The sequence below is a fragment of the Emydura macquarii genome, unplaced genomic scaffold (genome assembly GCF_026122565.2).
Source record: "Emydura macquarii macquarii isolate MOO-44397 ecotype Brisbane River unplaced genomic scaffold, CSIRO-AGI_Emac_v2 contig_2676, whole genome shotgun sequence".
Taxonomy (NCBI): domain Eukaryota; kingdom Metazoa; phylum Chordata; order Testudines; family Chelidae; genus Emydura; species Emydura macquarii.
This window is the reverse complement of record NW_027132813.1, coordinates 48,987,074-49,009,921: the sequence shown is the minus strand read 5'-3', so window position 1 is coordinate 49,009,921 and position 22,848 is coordinate 48,987,074. Positions and strand designations below refer to the sequence as shown.

Below are 22,848 nucleotides of genomic sequence, written 5' to 3'. Positions count from 1 at the left end.
TTTGCCTGCACTGCAGCTTTTTATCCCAGCTATTGCTAATCAGTCACTTAAGCCACAGCTGGGAAAGTGATGGCTATCTTCATTAACTCTTTAATGTCAGCTGTCTTGTGAGGTCTGTATACCCTATTTACACTTGCCCAATTGAGAAAAAATGGGGTAGAAGGCCATAGAGTTAAAATACACCCTCCGCCCCAGTCTCCTGCTGCCAGAAAATCCAGCGGGGCAGGAGCAACGTCTGCAACTGAAATTCATCCTAGTGGGCAATAATTTGCAAAGCAGCTGGGAAATAAGGTAAGCGTTTTAACACTAGCAGAGACGCAGATGTGAGAAAGGGCTGTCGGTGCTGGACGGCAGTGGAAGCAGGCGCCAGGTGGCAGGCCAAAGGCAGGTGTAACGAAGTCTGTTTGTGAACGTGACTTGTGAGTTTTTGCTTCCCATCCTGCAAACGGCAGGTGGCCGCCGGATTCCGGGAGCTCCCTGGCTCTTTGTGATTCCAGGGAAACCGCTGAAACCCCTCTCTGGACACTGGAATTCACTGAGTGGATCAGCGAGTGGGACAGGAATCAGACCATTGCAGCTGCCAGCTCCAAAGCAGCTCTGTGTTTTTTGGACCTGGCGTCACAAAGCAAGAACAACAGCTTTCCTGGCTCTCCATCAGGACTGGCTTGTCAACGCTGCTCTGGGACTGACCTGCCATAGCTTCTTCCCGTCCAGGCGGAGGTGCCAAATAAAACAGCAGGGATATCCCCAGGTGGGGTGGGGAGGGGAGCACGCGGAAGGGCTAAGCTACTAAGGGAGAGAGTTTTAAAAGATTTGGGGCAAATATTTCCAAAACTTCGCTCCTGCCGATGCAGCATCTGCACCCGTAAAAACAGACCCATAGAGAAGCTGCCTCGCCCTCCCCGAAGTGCAATGGGGCATAAATCAGGTGCCAGCAGTGCTTCAAAGTCCATTGCAGAGCATGGAAAACCTCGTGACTTCAGGGGGGTTTAGGCCAGGCCCCTCTTGGAAAATGCTTCTGTAACGGCCTTTTCAAGTGGCTGCGCTGGGGCTCAAATCAGTGTGGAGTCCCAAGTGTGCCGCCCCCCTAGCTGTGCCTGGAGCAGACGGCGGGGCAGAGACTATCCGGACCCATGGGTGGCATGGAATCTGACCTGATGCCTGCCAGGAGTCAGCAGCCCGGTGAGCTGAGAAGGGGGCCAGCTGTGTGGAGCTAACGGGGAGCGGGGAGATGCCCCCACCCGAGTCCCAGGTGGGCCCTGTGGCCAATACTTCAGGCACATGCTGGAGTGGTTCAGTGCAGAAGTAGTGTTCTTCTCATTAGTGGGGGCCAGCAAAAATAAACCCCCCCCCCTTCCGAGCCTCCCATGGGTGGGAATCAGGCCTGCACAACATCAAGGATGGCTGGTTTGTGCTGGGAACAGCCAGCCCCTCTCTCAGCCTACATGGGCAGCAGGCACCTGGGAAGGCCTGAAGCCCGCTCCTGTTGCCGTTTGGTCAGCAGACGCAATAGGAGCCACAGCAAGAGCTAACCTGTGTCGGGAATAAACGAGTAATGGCCTCCCCGGCTAGCTGAAGGCTTAAGGCCTCTTCGTCCCCGGCCAGAGATTGTTGTAGTTACACATGAACAGGGAGTGAAGTGTCTTGATGTGCAGCCCACCGAATGGCAAGACTTATGAGGAGAGGCTGAGGGAACTGGGCTTGTTTAGTCTGCAGAAGACAAGAATGAGGGGGGATTTGATAGCAGCCTTTAACTACCTGAAAGGAGGTTCCAGGGAGGATGGAACTAGGCTGTTCTCAGTGGTAGTAGATGACAGAACTAGGAGCAATGGTCTCAAGTTGCAGTGTGGGAGGTCTAGGTTGGATATTAGGAAAAACTTTTTCACTAGGTGAGTGGTGAAGCACTGGAATGGGTTACGTAGGGAGGTGGTGGAATCTCCATCCTTAGAGGTTTTTAAGCTGCGGCTTGACAAAGCCCTGGCTGGGATGATTTAGCTGAGGTTAGTCCTGCTTTGAGCAGGGGGTTGGACTAGATGACCTCCTGAGGTCCCTTCCAACTCTAATATTCTATGATTCTTTTGTGGGGGAGGAAGGGTGGGGAGAGCGATTAGCCAGCCATAAAGCATGCTGGGTGGGGTGTGCGTGCATGCATTCACGGCGATAGTAAGGCACACAGCAGGCGAGGAAGCCAGCAATGCGGGTAGAGCTGTCCCTGTATGAACTGGGGGTGGACGTCCGCAAGCTGCGTCTGAAGAGGGACCTGCCTTATTGATGCCTAGCACCTCTTGTGTGTCTAGACAGAGGGGCTGAGAGCTGAGTACTACACAGACATTATGGGAGGGACGGTAGAAGCCGCTTAGCCACCATACGTGGTATAGTAGCTATTGTCCGAATATTATTCTGTGCATCACTGCTACTGAATGGAGAGAGACGGCCACAAAACATTTAAGGGGAAAGGGTTATATTAAGGCTGCTCAGAGAGACAAGGTGGGTGAGGTGATACCTTTCATTGGACCAGCTTCTGTTGGTGAGAGAGACGTGCTTTCAAGCCACACAGAACTCCTCTTTAGGTCCAGTCAAAGATATTACACAGAACTCTTCTTCAGGTCACCTTATGTTACGGCTGGTTGCCATGCTGCCCTCCGACCCATTGCTGGTCACCTGTAATTGCAAAATGATAAATGCCAGGACCAGCCATTCATAGCTTTGTGTTTATATCCAACGACAGAGTCTCCTTCGCCACAAGTGTAAACCCCGGCCTTCCACGGCAGGTAGCAAACAGTGGCCATTCCACAGCAGAGCCCTGCTCGGCGCCCGCCAATGGTCATGTGATCCCAGCCCTGCCCTACAGCTACAGTCTTCCTTCCCCTGCTTGCTGACAGCTTAACCAGACTCAGAACGGCATCAGACAGTTGCATGAACAAGCACGGTGTCTTCAGATACACTGGTTAGGCTAAAAATGACAAAGGAGCTTGATCCTGCTGTTTCGGGCTATGGGTGGTTGATTCTGAGAAGGGGAGAGAGAGAGGAGAGAGAGAGTGAGTGTGAGAGAGAGGAGAGAAACTTAGCTTGCACACACTCCCTTTGCTCACCTGCATAAGGGTTAGACACTCTCTGGCCCTTAATCAAATCTATCAATATCATCCTTTGATCATCTATATTATAGAAAGCAGATCGCATCACTGCACAATAAAACGGTGTCACAAAGCCTGATCCAAATCACACTGAAATCAATGGAAGGACTCCCACTGACTTCTGTGGGTTTTCGATCAAGCTTTTGCTTTGTATTATATCGCACAATGCAGATGAGAGAGAAATCCCCAAAGCCCTGTTGAGTGCCAGTGATTTCCAGGGGGAAACCAGGGAGTTTGGTGAGCTGGGCATCTGGCTTTGATGTGGCTGCCGTATGACAGAGGATCATCAAGCCTCGAGAGTTTTGAACGTGACGTGATTACAGTCATCTGCGGCAAAGGTTTATTTTGTGGCGTCCTTGCAGTATAGTTGATATAACGACATGGCTCATCCTGAGTTTTGCTCAGCTCAGTTCTCAGTACAGGCCACCACTTGTAATACTGTGTCTGTGGGTGGGTCAGGTAGCAGGGATTGAAGTAGAGCTTAACACACAAGCCTCTACTAGCTGGGCTAAAAAAGCCCCCTTCTGTCAGGCAAGGATTTAAATGAGTCCCAGTCACCACTAGAGGGGCACAGAGCACCACGGTGAGTGGATGGGTGTTACATAGGTGATTAAAACTGTGGAGAAGCTAGAGCGATACAAACCACCAAGGACAAGCAAGTGACTGAAGGGATGAGCTGGTATGTCACCTGCATACGACTACTGGGACCAATGCTTGAGTATATTAGACTGCAGATGTACACTTCCAAAGTCTAAACAATGAATCAATACAGTAGGTCTTTTCAGAGCCCTTGCTCCTGGTCTATGACACTGAAATTGGACGTCTAGACAAGTGACAGTATTGAGAGATGTCTGGAAGGGTTATACACTTACTATATAGTTGGGTTTTTAAAATCTCCTCCTATTACATGCTGTGGCTTCTCCCTACCCCCAAATCTGTAGCTTCTTTGGTTTTTGCATTTGCAGAATGACACAATGTGGGGAAATGCACCAAGCAAAAACCAGAATGCAAGGGAAGCAGGTTCTAATCCAGACTCCTCTGCTTCTGTAGTTCTCACACTGGGGCCTGTGGACCACTACGGGTCTGCAGTGAGGGCTGGTGGGACCACGGAGGACCAGCTGGTCAGATGGGGCTGACTCCCTTGCATTAAGACAGATAAAAATACATTAAATACTTCCCCATGTAAACAATGACTGTAGTTGCCAGGGGGATGTTGTAGGATAGTGGATAGGAGGGGATGTGGTGAGTGTCACCACCAATGAGAGAAGCAATAACCCATGATTCAATCACTATGATAAAATGTTGCACACACGGGAAGAACCTGAGTCCTACCGACTCTAGTGCCCTATCCGGAGCTTCCATAGCACAAGATTTGGATTTTTATTGCTTTATTCGTTGGCTGGGAAGATAATCATAATTTTATACTAGACACAGGATTTAAAATTGAGCTACATGGGGGTGGAGGGAAAGAACTGATGTCAGGCCCTGGCCATGCAAAGTATTCTAAAACGACACTGACCTCCTGCAAATGGGTTTACTCACCACCAGCACCTCACTATGGCCAGATGTGGCATAGCAGCTCTTTTCCCATTGGGTACTGCCTGCCAGCAGTCACTCCACCTCTGTGGTGGTCTGCCTCTTCCTGCACCGTGGCCCTCCAGCCAGCTCACTTTAACATCTCTCCCCACCCAGGGTAGTCTATGAACAACAAGCAAGGGGAATGAACACAAATAAACTGAGTTCACAGGAAATAGAGGTGAATGGCTCCCTCGCAAGGTGCATCAGAATCTGACCATCTGTTCCCTTAGCGAAGGGCCATCAGGCAGCAGACATCCAGGAAGCTCCTGCCTTCAGGCAGCCCTTTCCTTCAGCTCCAGTCAGGAGCTGAAGGGCTGGTCTCTTCCCCGGTCTGCTAACAAGTGAGCTGCTCTGCTCCCCTTTTAAGACTCCGCTCCAGCCTGTGCATTTCTCACAGGTGTGATGGGCATAGCAGGCTGAGCCCAGACCAGCTCCTTGACCCTTTGTTGCCCAGGGTGGTGTGTGTATGCCCCGTCACACCTCCTTTGCACAATGCTTTGAGATCTATGCATAAAAAGCACTAGATAAGAGCGAGGGATTATTAACAATGTCGGCATTGTCTAGAATCCAGCCTGCCTACTTCCCAAGTGCTACCGAGCAGGGAGTGAAGATCAGCTGTTACTGGATCTGAATACAAAGCCAGGCAGGGTGAAAAACTCCACCACTGCAGTAGTAGTCAGTGTAATAAACGTCACATTAGAGAGTCCGATTCTGGCCTCAGTTATACAGCGCAGCTGCCACTGGAGTCAGTCAGATTTGTGGATGCTTAGCACATCTGGAAATCCAGCCACTGTTATTTAGGTGTCTCAGTGTGGATTTAGGTGTCTTTGACCATAGTTCCTTTTGTTGGTTTGAGCGGGGATAGATATTAAAGAGCAGAAGCAGCAGGAAAGCTTGCATCTCAGACCTCCAGACCCTCAGCCAACCTGCAGCTTCTCTCCCACCCACCCAGCTTCAAATCCTGGTAGGGTTGAATGCGACTCTTGGTTGTAGTGGTGAGAAACCCGAAGCAACTCCATTGACTCCCCAGCAACTCAGGGCTTTCCCCCCGATCTGTTCTGATGCAACATTCATTCAAAAGGAAAATGACTCTGAGCTGCCACCATAAGCACAAAAGTTCCTGAGTGGCACAAGTGTGCTGTCTTTCTAGCATCCCAAGGGGAAACTCGCTTTAATTCAACGGCCCTCCCCACCCATTGCACAAGTTCAAGGCTCCTTCCGGTTTTGAAGGCAACTCCTCTTTTCCCCTAAACATCTCTGAGCACTGGGTCATTAATGTAGCATGGCAGGAGGCTGACAGGGTCTTCTGCCCTGGCTGGACGTTTCACCCTTCCGTGGGGACTCTGCTCTCCTTATCTCAATTACAGCTTGCAGCAATAACAATACAGTTCAGATCTTTGCCACATTTACTACAACACTATCCCAAATCTGTAGGTCCTAAGGTATTCCTACATAGTTCTTATAATTATCTATAGGCAGGGTATAACTCGCTGGTGTTTCCCATTCCCTTAGCAGTATAGTTTGCCAACTTGGGGTCATTATAGATCCGTTGCTGCTCCCAGGGCACGAAGAGCTTTTCTGCATTGAATTATGGCCCAGAGCCAGTGACTGCTCTCTAAAACTTGGTGGAACTTGAATCAAGCCTTTATAAGCTCACATTTAGATCACTGCAACATGCTCTACCATTGAAGAGCACTTGGAGGCTTCAGCTAGTGCAGAGTGCAGCAAGCTAGCTGTTGGGTGCTGCAAGCCACTGAACGTTTAGCCCATCTAAAATGTAGGTGCAGCCAGCCCTGGGACAGCACAGTTCTGTCCCTGTCTAGTACTCCACTTTGAAAATTGCTTAGATGCCTAAACGAAACATAAGGGCTGGATTAAGCACTGAGGCTAGATCCAGCAAAGAGCTGAAGCACATGCTTGGTTTTAAGCACATGAATCCTCCCACTGATTTTTAAAGTGAAGCCTGTGCTTCCGTGTTTTGCTGGATTGTGGCCTAAAATGGCAAATTAAGGGGCTAAGTAGCTTTGAAGGCATCAGCCAATAGTTATAACAAGTGCCTGAGAGCATGTCTCCTTCCTTCAGTAACTTCAGCATTTAAATCATCCCACTAAGGCTTTGCAGCTTAGCACTTCTGATTGCATAAATGCTTTAACTTGTAAAGATTAAATCCCCTTTTTGGTAAACATGTTAGGTAGGGGCAGTGTATCAAATTAGCAACAAGAGAGCTTCCTGTGCAGCTTCTGATGGAACTTTGCACAGCCAATCATTGTGCTCCTTTATCCCCCACTGGGGACTCATATATAGGAGACACCCCATTTCAACGTCCATTTCAGAACCTCTGCCCGTGAGCCACTGGAGATAAACAAAGGTACTGTGTTCAAATCATGGTGGGGGCGGGGAGCATCCTTAGAGCAGACAATAGTTCGCCCATCCCCTTTTAGAGAATCACGTTTTCCAAGGAAGAACGCAGGATGATTTTGGAAAATACACAGGAAGATTCTGGTAGCAGTGGATGAGAGCCATGATGGAGTTGCTTGTCAATGTCTTGGTAGGAAATGCAAGAGTAGGGAGGCAGTTGGAAATGTTTGTACAGGGCTAGTGGAAGGATCTTGCAGCTTGGAGCGGGATTGGGTTGGAGGTGATTGTCCTTGTGGTAAAGGTTAATGTTGGTTTTACAGCAGGGGGGAGAAATCACAGGTTTTGATTGCTGTATTTATACCACTGAAACCTGTCACGGTCAGACGTCATGTTGATGAGAAGCAGCCTGGGAAATGGGAGAAGAGACTTTTCTGAAAGGAGCTAATGTCCTCAAGAAAAAGAATCTGATTTATTTTGTTTTCCTGTTTTAATGTACAATGGGTCAGACCTTCAGCTGGCATAAATCAGCATACGTCTGTTGACTCCAATGGAGTATGCTGATTTACACTAGCCCACTATAGAGACAGACCTACTGGAGATTCACAGTAGACAAAGAAATTGTATTTATCCAATGTACTTGACTCTGATCTCTCCTACATTGGTATAAAGCAGGAGTAGCGCCAGAGAAATTAGTGGAATTACAGTAGTGTAACTGAACAGAATCAGGTCCTATATATGTCCCTTGCTAGTTTTACCATAGGAAGCGGAGCTATGCTCTGTCTCATTGCCCATACTTTAACTGTTGCGTGTATAGCTGGTGCAGAAGAATTTGGCAGTTTGATAGTCAATTTCAAGCTCTTTATACATTAGATCCAACTCATAGCAGTATTTTCCAGCTCCTTCTGAAGACAGACAAATCTTGACAGCAGAACATTGATTTCACAAAAATATTTAGGTTTTGGTTTAACAGCACTGAACGGGCTTTGGGTTGCAGCCTTTTAAAGTCTCCTCTGCAACTCAAGAGGTCATCATTTTCAAATGATATATATCTAAAGCTATTGCTCCTTTCAGTACTCAGATCAGTTATTATTAGGACTGTTTGAAAAATGGAGCTTTCCTTTGCCAGGATAGGTTGCCATTTTGAAATTGTTCTCCTTTCCGCATCAGAATGAAAAGTTGAAATGTCAAATTTTTTTTCATGAAATAAAGAATTCCAAAAAGCGTTTAGACTGAAACAAAATGATTCCAAATGGCACTTTCCTTTTCAAAACAACTTTTAGGAACTCTGTGTAGTGAAGGAGGCTGTTGTATGTGTCATTTGTTGCAGAAGTTGGAAGATGTGTAGTGAATGAGGCAGGGGATTTCAGGAAGAGAAAGGAGGGCCTCCTGGGTAAGGCAGTTGAATGCTGTCCGGGAGACTGGATTCTATCCCAGCCTCTGCCACACAGTTCCTATGTGATGCTGGGCAGGTCACTTAAATGAGACTTTTCATGCATAGTCACTAATTGTATGTTCCTCATTTTCTGGGTACCTGACTTCAGATACCTGGAGTTTGATTTGCATAAGTACTAAGCACTCACAGCTGAAACTGAAGTCGGTGGGACCTCTGCTCAGAACAAATAAAGTGCTACAAAAAGCTAAGTACTCTGCAAAAATCAGACCCTGGGTTTCTTAAACTGAGCATCCATAATTAGTTAACAATTTTGACAATTTTGGCCTTAATTTCTGTGCATTGGTTCCCCATCTGTAAAATGGAAATACTAATAGCCCCTCTCCAAAGAGGGATGTTGTGAAAATGAATTCCTTACGGTTTGCAAAGCACTAAGATACCACAATGAGAGTAGCATAGAAAAGTCCATGAAGAAATAAATAATTCTCTGTTCAGGGCTGGATTTGAATAGTGCACAGTAAATAATGCAGGTGCCACATATTAAATAATGAGAACAGAAAGAGATCTTGAATAGCTATCCATTCGCAGAGCACCATCTAACCTGTGCACCAAATGAGGCTGAGGTCCTGTGGAAAAAACATTAATTAAAGATTGCACCAAAATGCATACACACAGGCGGGAGTGGGGGGAGGTGAATTAAGGTTATAGGGGCAACGTTAAATCTAGCATTTCCTAATTTTTGAATGCTTGATTTTGCGAACTTAACATTCTTTTAATTCTTTTGAAAAATGTCATAAACTCTAACATGCTATAAAGCTCAGCAGTACAAGACACTGACAGAGTTATCACAGCACACAGAGATCTTTCATGAATCTGTGAGTTTCTCATTGAATTCCATCCATCTTCCTCAGTCGTCTAAAATCAAGTCTAAAATTTCTACTCCACCAGAAATGAATGAGGATGTGATAACCTACACGGATCTGAAATTTGATAAGTCATCTGAGTCTAGAAGGCCGAGAGCTAGTGACAAATGTACAGTATATAGTAAAACATTATTGTACAGAAATAACATCTAATGGTGTTTCACTCAGGGTACTAGTAGGAAACTCAAAGTAGTCTGAATACGAGTCCTCTACCACTAAATAATCTGTGCTTACAAAGTAAAAGAGGTCAGCTGATATATTTCACCAAAATCTTTCTTTTCCTTACTAAAGATGTGCTGATTCTATAGCCGTGAATCAGCAATGTGTGTGTTTGTACCAGGCTAATAAAGATTTCTCTGGCTCTTCTCCTTAATTTCATACCCCGGTATTCATCGTGAATACAACATAACATTTGCTTCCTCGTGATGCATGGACTCCCTGATTATTTTTCCCCTTTAAGGATTACATTAACCATCAGAAGCTCATCAAAAGCAGACCAGTCATGATAGCCAGTGGATGAGATTTCTCCTCACCTCTGCCTATCACTCAAGATTGATCCTTATGAGGATTTTAGATCTGTATCTTTGCAAGTTTTTTTGCATCAACCTCTATGTTTTATCAACAGGCGTTAGCAAGTTTTCACGGTAAACAAATCCGTCTAGATCATGTTCCATGCTACTCTCAGCTTCTGATAACATTGCCCTTGCTAGGGATTTTGTCTTAGCTAAGCCTTAGTTTGAACTCATACTTTCATGAGCTTAACAGTGCCCTTTGCATTCTGTAGGGTGTTTTAATCAAAGGTTTTCCAAACAAGCGTTCTCTCCATTGGGCCCTGTGCTATATTCCCTCCTCCCCATCATCTTGGATTTATTCTGGGTATAATATTGCGGGCAGCACAATGCCCCCTACATCAAATTAACTGTTGCAAAGGTCTTCATTCATCAATTCCAAAGATACTTACAATTTTTATTTCCTTCCCCCACTATCAATATGGGACCCTGTTTTCATGATCAGCCCATTTATTACTGTGCTTGTATTATCAACCTCCCTGACGTCCAGTCTAAAATTTCTGCCTCTATAATCTCACCAGAAACATGTAAGGAATCAACAATGTACCAGGACCTGAAATGTCACAGGTTGGTTGAGCAGCAGGAAAGCCAGAGACCTCAGGTGCGGGACACAAAGGTACTGTATGTAACAAAAGCATTATTAGAGAAAATAGAGCTAAACTTGTCTTAATTGCTGCTCAGAAGTTAGCCTTTCCACTCTTCCTTCACCACCAATACAACAAATATCCAACAACCATCTTCTGTACTTCCTATTAAATTCACCTGCCATATATGAAAACCCCATGAGACTTCCTACCTGTAGTAATTGACTAGCACAATACTGTATTGTACCTTCTAACCAGTCACCGCATGCGCTGCTCTCCTGACCGTTCTATTACTGAACTGCCAATAAGCAAGCATCTAAGTGTAATCCACTGCTCTGGACACTATATCAAGTCCCTTAAAGCTGGAACTTTTCTTTCATGAAGGCCAATGGCTGTTGTATCTCAGATGCAGCCATGCTGTCGCTGCAGTCTTTGAGTTACAAAGTAAAACATTGTCACCACAAGAGGGAAAATCTGGAACAGAAACATAGACCACCACTGTATGCTGCTCATTCAGAATTGCTAGCCCCAAGCATTGAAAAATCATGAGTCAGGCCTGAAAATCATGAGATGTAAAAATATTACATTTTCTTTTATTTTTATGTTCCTTCTGATATTGGGGCGTTTAGGTTCAGGTGTTCAATCTTGTCTCCACAACCAATGAGTGCAAGTATCTTTCCATTTTTTAAAATGGAAGTTGAGAGTCTCAGGTAATAACCTGACTCCAGCAGCTGGGACTTCACAAAAATATTGCAAAACTCATGATAAAATTGAGAGAGTTGACAACACTGGAAATAACATCTCTGTTGTGGGGAAAATCGATTTAAAAATCCTAAAAAGGTTTCCTTTCATTTCATAATGTTTAAAGCCAGAAGGGACTGGACCCTCAGATCAAAAACCAAAGGGTCTAACTGAGCAAGACAGACTCATATTGAGTTAATAAGGGTCAGAACTGAACTCATGACCCAATTTCTGTAGTGAATGTAGCCTTGTTTATGCCATGGCCATATTTTATATGCTCAGTGTAACAAATATATTCATAATTTAACCTGATGTGTGTATGATATATCACACTTAAAAATAGTAAGAAGAAAACATACTAGTGGATCTCAGCCTTTTTTTTGCTCCATGAACCCCAAAATGGCTGAAAAATCATCCCACCATGAAGGGATCTGGGACCCAGGAAGAATATTTTGGCCATCTGATGTTCTCTCAACCAGGGTTGTGACATAGTAGGTATCCCCTCCTGGTCTTTGGCTGAGTTATATCGCACTGGCTGGACAGTGCTGCTGTCACTATGCTGTACTTACAACACTAGCGGTACCATACTTACGGTAGTAAGGCAGCTAAGTGCAACGATCCATGTATTCCCACTAATTCCATGATTCAGTTTTAATCACTGGGCCTTTTCATGACTTGGCCACAACAACTGGAGGAATTGCCTCAGATGTAATACAGAGTATTTGATGGTAGAACTAAGTGAACAGTAGAATTTTTCCCCATGAACATTCATTTAAATGCAAAAGCTAATTTTAATTTGAACCCGTTTGCAACTTTTTGTACTCACTTTCTGTAAATAGTCAAGCGCTCCAGCATAAATACTTGTAAGAATCACATCTTAAGCTTGAATATTTCACACAAAGCCAATTGTGCGTGGTCTATTTGATTGTAAAATTCACAGTTGACATTGTGTTGAGTACATTGTATGTCATCTTGTCAGGGAACGGAAACAACACCCAATGCGCTGCAAATTACAAACATTTACAGTGGATTGTGTCTGGATAATTTGCAAATGAAGAATTATTTATCCAAGAAATTTGAAGATAATTTGGAATAATAATGACATTCCAGAACTTCGCAGTGTGTTCAAACAGAAAAAGAAGGACATTTCTTGAGTAAAATAATCAGTAAGAATTATTTGTTGAAACCTTCTGGCCACATGGAGGGAATTGTGGGATAGCACTGGAGGAATGTCAGCACTCGATAGGTGTAGCTTGCATCTTCAGTGTTACCAGCCCATGCAAAGGCAGTGCCCATATTTTAACCCACACCCCCAGGTGGGCTGGCTACCCTGGACTGAAAGCATCACCACACTCACGTGAGAGGATGGACAGGAAAGGTTTAAGAGCAACGCACAGGAAACAGCCTGAGTTATCTCTGCAGTGAAGACATAGCCTCTATTTATGACTTTTCGGTGCACTGGGCAGGTTAGCTCCCGCAGAACCCAGCCTCTCAGGGCAAGTGCAGATTTCCTGGGTTGAGCGCTAACTGGGTTTACATTGTATTTTTAAAATGCTCAGGTCTGTCCTTAATGCAGCACATTTCACCAAACATTAAACTCGTCTGGGGCATTTTGATTCCCACCACACCAGCCCCCCATTATAAACTTGACCTGTTTTAATTATTTACAAATTTCAATCCCTAATACAGGCTGATGTTCCTGGCCCCCCACTCACTAAAAATCAAATGATTTCACAGCCCTTTTAGACATTCTCTTGCTGAAATTCCATTTACTGGCAATTTCTCTCCCCTGTCCTCTGTCTGCTAGTTCTCTTTTTTCCCTAGCTCAGGCTTATCTCTGATTTTCTGGTGTCACTTTGCTGACAACACATTGGCTTGGGTGCCTGTATCAACTTTAATTGTGACAGGGTCCAGCTAGCTAGCTAGGCTCTCCATTTTTCATTTCCAGAGATGCTTCCTTCTCTTTATTCCCACTCCCCTCAGCATTGCTGGGGAGCCCGTTTCAATAATCGGGTAATCTACTGCGGCATTTGCACCATCAGTTTCTGTGACTGCATGCACATTACTTGCTTTGCAAAATGGTTCTGTCAGGTTCAGCACACTTTCTCAAGATAGGGCACTTAGCTATTTGTGCTACTGGAGATGCCAGAATTATCGCCTTAGCTTACTGTTCCTTTGTCCTGCTACTCTGTTTTTTTAATCAAAAGCACACTTTCTAGGAGATTTTTTTTTAAGACAACTACAACAACCCCTGCTCTGTCCGCCCCCCCACCCCCTTCCTTCCTGATTTATTAGGCACTTTATTTTTGATGTTGTTCATTGTGTTGCTTTGCAGATGTCAATAATTATGAAGTATTTTTTGTATTTGTTTATTAGATCCCCCGCCACCTCAGTGGTTGCTCACTACAGACATCTTTGGGATTCTCTGCCTGCTTTTGCTGATAGCAACAGAAGTTTTGGCTTTCCAGGGTAAGTGCAGGAAAAAGGAGCCATTGTGAATCCAACATGAGTTCTTATAATGTTTTGAAGGGGAAGGCAGCATTGTCTAGTGGCCACAGCAGGAGACCATAATGCCATATTATTTGCAGTATATTACTCAGTCACTAGATACCTCTGTGTGCCGTAGGCAGAGTGTGGACCCTCGCAAACAAGGGAGACAAGACTGGAACACAAGCTGGGTGGAAGCCTGTTCGTCTATAGTTGCAGGGGTTCTCTTTAATAAGTGCCTTCCTATTTAAGACAAACAGGAATTCCACGTACCATTGCAGAGACTGAGAATCAGGACTCTGGGGGGGAGCAGTCCTTTGCATTGTACGCAGACCCTCCATGCTCTGGGGGAGTTAGAGGGGCATGAGAAAACCTCGTTTAAAAAAAAAAAAAAAAATGCTCTTCTGCTTGTGAAGAACCTTGAAGTCAAACTGCATCGATGCAAAAGGGCCACTAGGGTGGCAAGGAGCGGGGCTCAAGCTATGCAGCAGGACACGATCCGGCGAGTCTCCCCACGTGCCACGCCGAGAACAATTTCAGAGTCAGTTCAGGGAAGGGAGCGTTAGCGAGACGAGAGCTAGAATCGTCTCCCTCACCCGCCCCCAAACCCTGGGGAAGTTCCTGGGCTCAGTCAGGAGGCACTTTCGTTTTGGGAGACCCACCACAAAGGCCTAACGCCAGCTCCATGCCAGGTTTCTGGTCACACCTCTGCCTCTGACCTTGCACAAGTCACTTCCCTTCTCTGTGCTCCACTCACCACTGGGGCGCCTCCTTGTGTGCATCTGGGGATTAGCTCCCGACCAGTCTGATACCCCCTCCTTCGCTTTCTCACTCCGTGGCGTTGCTCTCTTTCTCTAGAGTCGGGTTACTCCCTCTCCATCACTTGAGGTGCTTCATGCCTTGGCCCTCTGGCCTGGTCACTGTAGCCCTCCCCTTCCGGGGTTCCAAAGTCCCGGCTCAGGCGGTCCTCTGCCACTCTGTGTCACTTCCTCAGAGGCTGGGAGGGGAACCCGGGCCCCCCCACCACTCCGGGTTCCAGCACAGAGACTCTCTGTCCAGTCTGTTCACTCCCAGACCCCATTGCGGTATCCCTGCTGTGCTTCTTCCTACTTCTCTTCCTATCTTCTGGCCCAGGTTACCAGTGGAGCTTCCTCTGCTCCCTATGGCTCTCTCTACTCTCGGGTTTTTGCCATAGTCAGTCTGTATCCCAAGGCAGGACCTTCTCTTCCTGGTCTGTTGCTCTCCTTTTTAGGGAGTGACAGCAGAGCAGAGCAGAGCAGAGCACCTCCCTGCCACCCTCTCTTACCACCAACTTCCCCTCTCTATGCCTGTCCCAGCTCCTCCCCCGCAGCTGAACTTTATCAGCCCTGACTCTCCTCCAGGTGCAGCCGGTCACAGAGTTAATTGGCCCTTTTTTACCTAGTCCGGCATTGTGTGGTGGTAACCACCCCATCACAAACCCATGTTTACAAGGTTATAATCCAGGCAGACATCACTGGGGTGTTGAGGCAGTCACCTGTAATAAATCAGCCAACACTCTGTGCAACATAAACCGTCCCGTGTACACCTGACTGCTTTTGTTTTAAGGTACTACCGCCTCTGTATTTTTATGCATACAGCTTTCAGGCAAAGTTCTTTGCTGAAGTAAATTGACATAGCCACAGGAATTACGCTGATTTACACCAGCTGAGAATCTGGCTTGCAGTGTTGGTGCCTGTGTTGCATAAAAATATTCTGTATTTTTAAACAAGTACCAAGGCTGTTCAATATTGCAAAATGCATGCTATTTCATATGTTAGAAAAGCTACCTTATACGGTAGACTTTCTAGAAAGAATTGTACCACCCCAGGTGTGGAGAACTACTGCAGAAAATCCCCATTCAAGGTAAATGTGCTTGGATTTGTGGGACAGATACCCACAATGCACTGGTACTGCAATGGTTGGATGGCATGCGGTGTACGGATAGTCTGAACAGATCTAGGGTAATCAAGGTGGGTTTTATGGACCAATTGCAGTGTTGCCAATTACGATGATTCAACCGAATCATTATAAGTGTTACTGGTGCCATTCTCAAGGGCAGAAAGGGCTTTTGCATCACCATGATACAAAGAACGACTGCTCAGTAAACACTGTAAGAGATACTTTTGTTGTTCTGCTGTTTAAGTCATTCAGCAGGGCCAAAAGCAGGAACTCCTCACCCAGCAGCTGAAGTTTTACCAAAGCCAAACCACAGACCATCCAGGGACTCTGCAGGAGCTGCCAACCGAAAGAGGTAAATGGAGGAAGTGAAGGGCAGATCCAAATCTGTACAGGAGATCGTGTAGCATTGTGGATTATCATCCTTCTGTCCCAAAGTGCTTGGGTTTAGGATAAGCATTCCCATGGGTGTTTCCAGGAGATCGCACAGGCCAACCCTGCCTCGCTTCTCAGCCCAGCCAGCTCAGCTTTTCCCCTGTCCCTTGGGAGAGGAAGGAACTTACACAGTGACTAACACTCCCCTCCCTCGGCCTGATGCAGCCCAGCTGCAGGCGTCGCGCTCAGGCAGAAGCATGGGGGTCATTTCCCATATCCAGCTCCACAGCTGGCTTCCCCCATTTCCCCTGAGCAACTGGGAGTCTGCTGAGTGGGGCCGATGGGCTCCTCCCAGCTGCCCTCCTCTCCTTGCTGGTGACAAGCTCCCGCCTCCCCAACCCAACTGGGGTTCAGGATGGCAGTTGGGCCTCTACCAAGATGGTGGTGGTTGGTTGGCCAGTCACCCTGTCCTGCTGCTGGGCAAGCCAGTCCCTTCAGGCTGCCTGCCCGGCAGCAGCAGCACGTGGAGGTGAAAGACCCATCCTCATGGGATGGCAGGTGAAGTCCATGGCAACAGCAGTGGCGGAGGACGAAGACTGGCGTACGGTCCCAGGGATTGGTGGCAAGGACCCCAGCACAATATGTCACACCAGGAGACGTGGACCCTGGTGAACTGATCAGTTGTGTTTGTTTGTTCAAGGGGACAAATGTCCAGCACGGTGGATGCAATCCGGCAACAGCTGGTACCTCTTTGCTGCTGCAGACAAAACTTGGGGACAGTGTAAATCTTACTGCTCAACTCAGACCACCTGGCTGCTTAAAACTGAGAGCAAAGAAGAGACGGTGATTATGTGTTTCTTTTAAACTACTGGGGCAAACGGGTCACTTAAAAGGAAGAAGCTGATTCTCCTTGTGTTAATCAGCAACAAGGCCATTGCTGTCATATTTCTTGGGCTCAGTGTAAAATACGCCATTCAGAGACACTTTTTCCAGCCCTGCTGGGTGTGTAAATGTGCAATGTGTATTAGAGGTGTCTGGGGGAGGGGAGTCTTGCTGCGAGGCAGGGCGCACAGTGGAAGGAGAGATAGGGTCTTGACTCCACTGCCGCCTGCGCCAGCCAACAGCACAGCGTGAATGTGCCGTCAGGAGCAGGCTGCTCCTGCAGTGACTCCATATAGCAGAATGCGGGGGATGGACTGGGCCTGCCACACAATCTGTCCCCTAGCTACAAGCAGGGCTCAATGACTCTGCATCACGGCACCAAAAGCGCTGCCACCTTCAGACTCAGCTTGATTTTAAGTATCAGGGAACTCCCCTAAACAAACAGAGTCTGAAGATCCTGAGATCAGTTCTTGTAAATGTATTAACAAGGCCCTATGGGTAACACCATCTTGTGAGCGTGAAAATGGCCAGAAAATTCCTCTTTCTGCCATTAAGCCCTGTTTGTGGTGAACAAAGCCAAACTGCCAATGGCAATGTCCATTGTCCATCTCCTCTCTTCTCTCACCCGCCATTTTATGAGCTCTGCTTGAGGTTGGGCTTTGTTGCTGGTGGGAGAAAGGGGCACTCAGGCTTGATATGTTTGTCCTAAATCACTTTCCCAAGGCTGCAGGGGAATCCTGCAGATGGAATCCTGGCTTGCAATATTCAAAACTCAGCAATGAATTCAGCCACGCAACTTCCCACTGAAAATAACAAAACTGGGTGACTTAGTCATCTAGTTTGTTTTGAGAACTTCCACCAAGAAGCATGAATCCCAAAGGAACTGGTCCATAGCAACGAGACTGAATGAAGCTAATGTCCCTCACAGCCCCCTGTATGCTAAACCATTCAAGTTCTGCATTGATATCAATGAAACAGTTTCAATTGACCATTTTTGTACCTTCGTAGCAGTTAAACTAGTAAAAGCGAATTATCTCAGTCTAAACTGAGTGGGAGTATTTGAGAAAAGTTAGGACATTTAGAACTCAACCCAACTGAGCTGACATTCTTTCAGGCAGGTTTTTTTCTTAAATCCCTTTGAGATCTATGAAATGAGCCATGTCTGCTCAAAAACTGTACAGTCTCTTTGAGTTAGATGTTTGCACAACCTCCTGATTGGTACATTTGGGGGAAATGTAGGGTTTTTTTTTTTTTCATCCTTCCAAAAATGGCTAAACAGATTTTACTGTAACTTTGCTATAAAAATTCAACTTTGGCCTGAGATTCAGGCTGGACAATTTCAGCCCAAAAGGATTTGATTTGAAAGAGTTATGGGTAACTGAAACAGCCAGTTACTGTAATAGAAGTGGGAACTCAACCTTAACGGTAATGACGATACCTCTAATAAGACCTATGGTGATACTGTGAGCTCATGATCTCCTAACCTATCCAGCCATTTCCATTTATACACACGTGATGCAATTCGGGGTCTTAAAACTTTCTTTTATTCTTGTGCAGGATTTCATACAAAAAGAATCCTATCTTTATTTTGATCTGCATCAAGACTTTAAATATTTTTTCCCCTTCTGGATTGGATTATCGTACAACTCCAGCACCGAGAAGTGGGTCTGCGTGGACAGCACAGCTCTCTCCTCTGGCCTGTAAGTCTCTGTCGCTAGCTCATTCTCAGCTATGAACCAAAGAACAGCACTAAGTCCCATGTTTGATTCTCCACCGTGAGCCTCAGCCAGCCTGAATGAGATGGGGTTATTGTCTTTAGTGGAGACACAGATAACAAGAGACACCAACCCACAGCACAGGCCTGAACTGGATCTAGGCCACTGGGAACTTCCTGTTACTCCCAGATCCCATAGTGCTGTGTTCTGAGCCATTCAAACGCCTTAGTGAAGCCTTTCATCCTGAAACACCCCAAAGGGCCCTCAGTTTGTGAACCCAATAGTATGTGGTGCTGGGCCCTCAGTGACACAAATTCATCTCAGAAGGCCAAAAAGGCCGTGGTGGAGAAAGGCACTTGCAACGTCCCCCTGCTAGGGGCTGCAGCTGGACACACTGGTTCAATGTGGGCTTGTTGGCTGGGCATGGTTATTCAGCAATCTCTGAAGGATGAGCTGCTGAACTCACTGGTGTCAAACAAGGGCCACACAACCCTGGCCCGTGTTCTATACAGACCACATGTTACAGGAACGATGTGTTATTGTAAAAATATGTATCCGGACTCCTTTTGTATCCTTCCACCTGGTGACTTTGTTACACCATGAGTCCAGCACTACAGGGCTTAGCCAGAATCGTAAAAATACCTTTGAAGTATATTAAAATAACTTTTCTCTTTCTGAACACGTCAGTGTAAATGTCGGTTAACATTTCTCTGGCAGGCTGGTTTACAAGAACTAAGTCAGCTGTTTGAGCCTGCGCCAGGGTTTTCAGCGTTAGATCAAGTCCCAAAGAGATAGGTTAGCAGGCTAAGGGCAGGTGAGTTGATCTCAGATGTATGATAAAGTGCAGAGCCATGTGACATCTGGATTTATCCCCTGGATATCATCGTCACTTACGTGACTGATAGATTGAACGTGGCGGTGTGTGTGTGTGTGTCTTTGTCTGTCTGTCACTCTCCCACCACTGAACTGGAGACATCTCTGGCCATAATATACCACAAGAAGAGGGGGAGTAAAGACCATATTTTTCAATTTGAATCCCAGGGTCAATTTTAGGTCAGTGTGAGTTGAAACTTGTTCAGGTCACCAGGCTGAATGTGCTGACTCTCACAAATAGGGTCTTAGTGATCCTGTGCTCATGGAGTCTCCTCAGACACATTGGGTGGGGCATTGGTTCAGCATTGCTTCCTGTCCCCAGGACAATCCCACAGGGTCTGAGCACCGTGGCGTGAAGCAGTGTGCTCAGGCATTATTAAGATGAAGTGGAAGCTGTGATTTTGCATTGCAGGTTTGAAATCCCAGAAGCCAGTTCCCAGCATTATCGGCAGAGAGCTTGTGCCTACATCCAAGATGGAACTGTTAGAGTTGGAGCCTGTGGAGATACTCGATTCTGCCTTTGTGAGAAGATGATGGATTTGGCAAGAACGTGAACTGCATCATATAGAGAAGGGACCGCCAGCCTGGGACAGTCTGCTAAACCAACTAGATATGGAAAAAACCTAATTTCCTTGCTTGGCGATTTCCTCTAGCTGCTCTTTTATGTTGCATGTGTGAGAGTTAAAAACAATCTCTCTCTCCTACAGCCTAACTTTATCTGCTGGCATCCATAGTGGTTGAACAAAGTTGCATTCCTCACATCACCAAATGTTATTTTCATGGCTGTCTGAGGGGTTTTGATGCAATGTTGGGAACCACTGGGGCAAACTGTAACTCTCCAGAGCCTCTGGTGTGTACAGCCACATGCATGTGTCACAGAATCACAGACGTGAGAGATGGAAAAGACCTATGAACTCCCCTACTGCAACTCCCTGCAAATGCACGATTGCCCCCTCTTGTTTATATTCTAGGGTCTGATCCTGTCTGATTTCAAGAGTCTCACGTGCGAGGATTTCCACCACATCCCTAGGCAGATGCCACATCATCTATCTGAAAGCTGTTACACACGTTGAATACTTGCTCTTAAAATAAATCTCATAGCAAACATCTCTGCGTCCTCCATCATGAGCGAGTGTTGAAACGGTTTCAGAACTGTACATGCAGTTGATCCTGACAGTGGGGGAGTCAATACTCTGGAGAGATCAATTAATTTACTCTGTGTGGGGAATAGCTTTTTAAAGTGCGTGTTGATGACTGTGGCACGGATCTGCACTTTCCAGAGAGGGCACCTGGCCTTTGTGGTGCATAGCACTCCCTGTGGTGCTGGGTAATTGCACTTTGCAGAGCTGTCAGCAATTACCATAAACCCTGGAGCTAGGGCACAGAAGAATATCTTTGCTGTGCAGCTCCTTCATCAGCCAGAGCGAATTGTTGCTAAGTGTGACATATTGGAGAGAATATCCCTGGAGGCACTGATGAAGATCCTTGGTCCAAGTCAGAGACTGTGACTGCTCAATTTCCCACCCTTCATGCTGAGACTGCGCTGCCTGGTCACGCGGGGCCAGATTTTTAAAGGTATTGAGACATTGCTAGGTTCAGCCATGCAACACTTAGCTAATTCAGGAGCCTAAATCTCATTTTCAAAAGTGCTTTAGGCACTTAGAAGCTTAAACCCTATTGAGTGTCAATGGGATTTTGGCTCCTAAGTGCCTCAATCTCTTTTGGGAATCAGATGTTGTCTCCGAAACCAGTCAGATGTTGCCAGGCTGAGTGTGGCACTGCCTCAATACCTTTACAATCTGGGTCTAAAAAGTTAAGGTGTTTGTTGCTGGGGATGCTGCTGGAAAATGGGTTTTGATGCTGCACCATAAATAACAATGAAAAGGAGACAAAAAAGAAAATATCAAGGATGGGGGGAGGGACAAACTTTCCCCCAACTCCTTTCAGCCCAGACAGTGTAGGGGCTGGACTGGACGTCCCATTCCAGGTGGAGTCCCTTCTAAGGAAAAGAAGAGGGCCTAAGTGTATATAGACAATGCTCTAGCCACAGCATATATTTTTGAAATATGGGTGTCTAAAAGTAGGCACCTCACTAACAGTAGCCTGATTTTCATGGGCACTGAGCACCAAAACTTGCATAGACTTCAGGGGGAGCTGCCAGTGTTGAGTACTTCTAGAGATAAGGCCATGGGCTAAGTCTGGAATTTTCAAAGGGGTTTCAGGGAATAAGACACCCTGGTCCTATTGAAACTCAGTAGAAGTTTAGTATCTAACTCCCCTAGGCTTCTTTGAACATCTCAGCCTAGATCCTACAATATGGCTTGAAGGGCTTGATCCAAAGGCCGCTGAAGTCAATGGGAGTCATTCCACTGACTTCAGTGAGCTTTGGATCAGGCCCCCAGGAGCCGGTCTTTAGGCGCCCTGGCTTGCAAATGTTGGCCTGTATTTTTTCAACAAGCCTGGTCAGCAGCTGAGCATCTATTTCCAATTCATGCTTGTTTAATAACTTCAGCATTTGCAGAGTCTCCATTCGTCTATGAAGTTAGCCCCTCAGGCCTCCTCATCAGTGTTGCTTTCTTTATCTCATCACGGTAAAAGTCACTTTTCACGGCGTACTGTGTGTAGAAACTGCACATCTCAAATTAGCAGCGAGAGAGCTCTTCCTGTGTGGTTTCAGCTGGAAACAGTAATGAGCAAATCATCCTTCCTTTCTGTGCTGGGCCCTTTAGAGCCAGACGGTCAGACTGTAATACATGCATTGCTGGAGCCTCATTCTGATCTCACTTACTCCGGAGTAAATCAGGAGCAAGCCAAGGTCGTTACTCCCATGCAAAGCAGATGGGGGAGGAGAATCAGAGCCTTGCTCCTCCTCCTGCCATGCCCACTGGGATTCACAAACAGCCCCAGGGTTGAGAAACCACTTAGAGCTCTGTTCCGAAACAGCGGCCGCGGCTTACAGACCTCCGGACACACGCTAAGGTATCCTTCCCGCATGCTACCATGGATTGTAGCTTGATCATGGGCACTGGCTATCGGGGAGACTGATCCGTTGTGTTTCAGGTGACTGAATAGTTCCAATAAAAAAAAACAAAAAACAGAATTTTGGTAGGATTTTGGAGATGAGGCTGGGACTTGTCATGGGCCAAAAGGAAAATTTGTAGTCCTGGAAAGGAGGTTGGCTTGGCACATTGTCCTGGTGCCATGCCTGACTTTTGTTGTAGGGTGGACAGAAGGCACTGGCAGATGGAAGATATATTCCCTAAATTTCCTTGAACAAGGAGAGAATTTTACAGAATAAAACTGGGATTAAAGACTTAGAATA

General features: G+C 46.3%; 1 protein-coding gene across 1 annotated transcript; it reads left to right on the top strand.

Moving 5' to 3' along the window:
• Positions 1-1,133: 1,133 nt before the first annotated feature.
• Positions 1,134-21,640, top strand: LOC137164460 (C-type lectin domain family 1 member A-like). Its single transcript, XM_067565369.1, has 6 exons — positions 1,134-1,182; positions 13,654-13,746; positions 15,929-16,036; positions 16,757-16,899; positions 18,496-18,638; positions 19,939-21,640. Exons 1-6 carry the CDS (start codon positions 1,134-1,136, stop codon positions 20,078-20,080), a joined length of 678 nt encoding a protein of 225 aa, XP_067421470.1. The 3' UTR covers positions 20,081-21,640.
• Positions 21,641-22,848: the final 1,208 nt, after the last annotated feature.